The sequence below is a fragment of the Camelina sativa genome, chromosome 15, assembly GCF_000633955.1.
Source record: "Camelina sativa cultivar DH55 chromosome 15, Cs, whole genome shotgun sequence".
Taxonomy (NCBI): Eukaryota; Viridiplantae; Streptophyta; class Magnoliopsida; order Brassicales; family Brassicaceae; genus Camelina; species Camelina sativa.
This window is the reverse complement of record NC_025699.1, coordinates 24,441,858-24,445,856: the sequence shown is the minus strand read 5'-3', so window position 1 is coordinate 24,445,856 and position 3,999 is coordinate 24,441,858. Positions and strand designations below refer to the sequence as shown.

At 40.6% G+C, this 3,999-nt stretch overlaps 1 protein-coding gene across 1 annotated transcript in view; it reads left to right on the top strand.

Moving 5' to 3' along the window:
• LOC104748748 (zinc finger CCCH domain-containing protein 19-like) overlaps positions 211 to 3,999 on the top strand; it is a 16,463-nt gene continuing 12,674 nt past the window's right edge. The window contains exons 1-3 of the mRNA XM_019237163.1: positions 211 to 2,399; positions 2,512 to 2,591; positions 3,713 to 3,897. Of these exons, the coding sequence (XP_019092708.1) occupies positions 430 to 2,399; positions 2,512 to 2,591; positions 3,713 to 3,897 (2,235 nt within the window). The 5' untranslated portion in view covers positions 211 to 429. The remainder of the gene's footprint in view (positions 2,400 to 2,511; positions 2,592 to 3,712; positions 3,898 to 3,999) is intronic.

Here is a 3,999-nt window from a genome sequence, read left to right as displayed (position 1 = left end):
AAAAAAAAAAAAAAAAAAAAAAAAAAAAAAAAACATGAAACATATTAACCGACTTGAATCGAACACGGGACTCAATGGAATAATAGACACGTCTAAGCTGAACCAACTGACCTACATGGAACAACTGTAATTTAAAGAGTATAAACAATTATATATCAATATGTCTGATGAAATAGCTGCACCTGGTAATGTTCTTGTCCTCTCTCCTCTCCCACCTCTTTCAGTCTTTTGTTAAAAAATTAAAAAAAAAAAAAAAACAGTTTTGATCCATTTTATCACCGAAAACAAAATCATCCTCAAAACCCTAAGCTTCAAAAGCTTTCAGATCTTTCTAGGGTTTTCTCGATTTTGTTCTTAATTTGTCAAATTTTTAATTTTTATGGACGAGTGTTGTATCCTGCGAAGAAGCTGATCCCTTTTTCTCGCCTCATGGATTCTGACTCGCCGAGAGCTTCTCTTGAGTCGGTTAAGGATGATTCTGAATGTGCTCATGTTTCCAACGAACCTAATCTCGAGGGAACGTGCGTTTTTGGTGATTCGTCTGTTGGTGGCGAAGGAGTTAGGGATGTGAATTCGTCCGCCGCTGCGTCGGAGCTCGTGCCTCCGGAGCCTGTCTCGGCGGATGGGAATGGAGAAGGTGCGGGTTTGAATTCCGTACCTGAGATCAGTGATGTGGTTGAAGGGGGAGCTCCTGTTGATGTCGTCGTTTCCTCGGAGCTGTCTCCAGTGGTAGGTGGAGGAGGAGAAGAAATTGCAGCTTTTGATGTTCAGGAGATGGATTCGGTTGGTGGTGAAGCTACGGCGGTGGAACTTTCTTCGGTGGTTGCTGAAGGAGGAGATGAGGAAGGTGCGGCTTCAATCGTCAAAAGAGGGGATTTTTCGGCTGAAGGTAGTGATTCACAAGGTAATTTTGCAGGAGATAGGCTTGAGGAAAACAAAGAAGTTTCCATGGAAGAAGAACCTCCATCACATGAGCTTTCAGGTTATGAGGTAAACGGAGTTGATTCTCTGAATGCTGAGGTAAAGAGAGAGGAAGGTGCACAGGTAGTTTGTGGAGGCGTTGCTGGTGAGGATAGTAGTCAGGTGATAGAGAGTGAGTTAGGGGAGAATACAGAGTCCGAAAAGGAAAAGGTAGATTTGATGGAGGAGGAAACTGCAGCGCAAGCTGCCTCCTTGGTTAATGACATAGAAATTCCTGATGATAAAGAGGTAGCTTGCGTCGCTGGGTTTACGGAAATTCCCTCTCAAGATACTGTGTTAGATGATTCAGTAGGGAACTCAGGAAGTGAATTTGTAGAGGAAGAGCCTGTGAAAGAGGAGTTACAAATAGGGGAAGGAGCTAAGGATCTGACAGATGGAGATGCAAAAGAAGGTGTGGATGGCATAGACGATGCAATGGACATACAGGTATTGAAGAAATCAGAGGAGGAAGAAAAGCTTGATGGTGCTGCTGTATCGGAGATTGAAACTAATCCCCAAGAGGTGGATGATGTGGCTACGGTGGTGTCTGAAAAAACTGCGGTTCCAGCGGATATATCATCAGCTGTTGTTACTCAGTTTGCTGGGGAAACAAGTAATGATAAGGAAATTATAAAGAATGATGTTAAAGAAGATGCTGAGAACGATTCAGAAGCTGATATGTCACTGGAAATACATGTACCAGAGGCTGCAGAAGAAGTAGAAACAGATGTTAAGTATGGTGATGGGATAGAGAAAGAAGGCGATGGGTTAGGTGGTGCGGGAAAAGCAGGTCAGACAGTTGATTTGGACGAATCTCGAGAAGAAAACCAAGAACTATCTCAGGAAGTGGCTAAAGTAGATGAAACGAAGATTTCTGAAGTGTCAGAAGAAACAGAGCCAATGATTGGAGATGCGGATAAGGAGAAAGATGACGACATGACTGATTTGGCAGAGGATGTGGAAACCCATGGAGACTCCTCAGTAGCTGATATTGAGCAGGGAAGGGAAGATCATGAAGATATGGGACTTACAGAGATGACAGAGACACAGGAGGAGACTGCTATGGGTAAAGTAGACGGAACAAATATTGCTGAAGTGTCAGAAGAAACAGAGACAAGGATTGAAGATAGGGGTCAGGGGAAAGATGATGTGATGACTGATGTGGCGGAGGATGTGGTAACACATGGAGACTCCTCACTAGCTGATATTGAAGAGGGGAAGAAAAATCATGAAGATATTACAGAGACACAGGAGGAAAGTGTTACGGCTGCCTCAGGTGATGAAGATCCTGAGGATGTTGATGAAGAAACTAAGAGTGCTGGAGGAAAGAGGAAGCGGGGGAGAAATACAAAGACAGTAAAAGGGACGGGAAAGAAGAAAGAAGAAGATGTTTGTTTCATGTGCTTTGATGGGGGTGATCTTGTCCTTTGTGACCGCAGGTGAACTTGTAATTTCTGGCAATTACATGAACTTGTAATTTAAAGTTGGTCCCTTCCCCTTAACAGATGATAAATTTTGTTGTTTTGAATGTATGATATTGTTGGCTTGCAGGGGATGCCCAAAAGCTTACCACCCATCCTGTGTAGATCGAGATGAGGCTTTCTTCCAGTCAAAGGGTAAATGGAACTGTGGTAAGTTTTTTCTGCTATGCTCTCATTAAGTGTCTGCTTGAATTAAATCTAGTTTGGAACAACATGATACATCATCTGCTAAGCACATATTTTATTTCAGTAGTGTATGTAGTGGTGAATACTTATGTAGTGGTGAATACTTTTTAGTTTTTACCATAGATATATATAGTGTCTTTTAACATTGCATATGTTTTTTGAACCTTTAGTTGAAAGTTATGTCAAAGCTTTTTCTATTGCTTTGCACGCCATCTTTATTTCGTGTTGTTCCTTATTGATTCTTACTTTAGTCTCAGGCCTGTTGTACCACTGTCCAATGCTACACTGGCAATGACAGTTTTTGGACTGTTTGTGAAATGGATAAGTCTGATTACTATCAAGGCTATGCTAACCCTTTTTTTGTGTACAGTCATGACTGTTTCCACAAGAACTTGTCAACGGTAGCTTTTAGTTGATTCTCCGTTGTTCAACGTAAATACCAAGTAGCAGCAGTGGGATCTGCTGTGTCATTTATTTAGTATATAAACTCTGAATTGTAAATTCACTGGCATTGATGCTTTTATATACTTTGGTAGTTTCTGTCCTTGACTATTGGTTTGGCGTGGTGACACCATCCAATTTTTTCATACTATAAATATACACCATTTAAACTTGGTAATATAAGATTGTGATATAATGAGAAAGATTGATTCTTAGCTATCTTCTAGGCACCATTTAATGGTTCTCTCTAAGCTATTTTTGTGCTGCACCGATTTGTAGATGATTCTTGCATTTAGCGAATCATAATTATTTTTGGTACATATGGTAATAAATTACACAAACTAATAAGATGCAGGAGCCCAAAAACACCGTAGAGCCTCTTAGTATAATACTACTGTCCCTCCTACTTTAGAAGACATGTTTCTAACTTTCAAGATAGTACACAGTTTTAGGTCCCCCAAGTTTCTTCAAACTAGAATTAATTGGCACTCTGCTTCAATTATGCTGTATTTTCAGTTTCTGTCTGTGTATGGTCATACTTTTCTCTGGTTACCTCTCTCTGTGTATGTATGTATTCTGTGAGCTTTCATCATTCCCATGTCTTTCTAGTAGAACCTTACATGATTTTTCATTTTTGTGAATAGGATGGCACCTGTGTAGCAAATGTGAAAAAGCTGCAACCTACTTGTGTTGTACATGCATGTTTTCATTATGCAAGGGCTGCGCCAAGGATGCTGTCTTCTTTTGCATCAGAGGTAATAAGGGTTTGTGTGAGACATGCATGGAGACAGTCAAGTTGATAGAAAGAAAAGAGCAAGAAAAGGAGCCGGTATGCCTGACATACTCTTGTAGCTTTTTGCTTACCGAAGTTTTCTTCTTTTCTTGTGATAATGAGCTGATAAACTGATCATGTTGCAGTACCTCATGATCT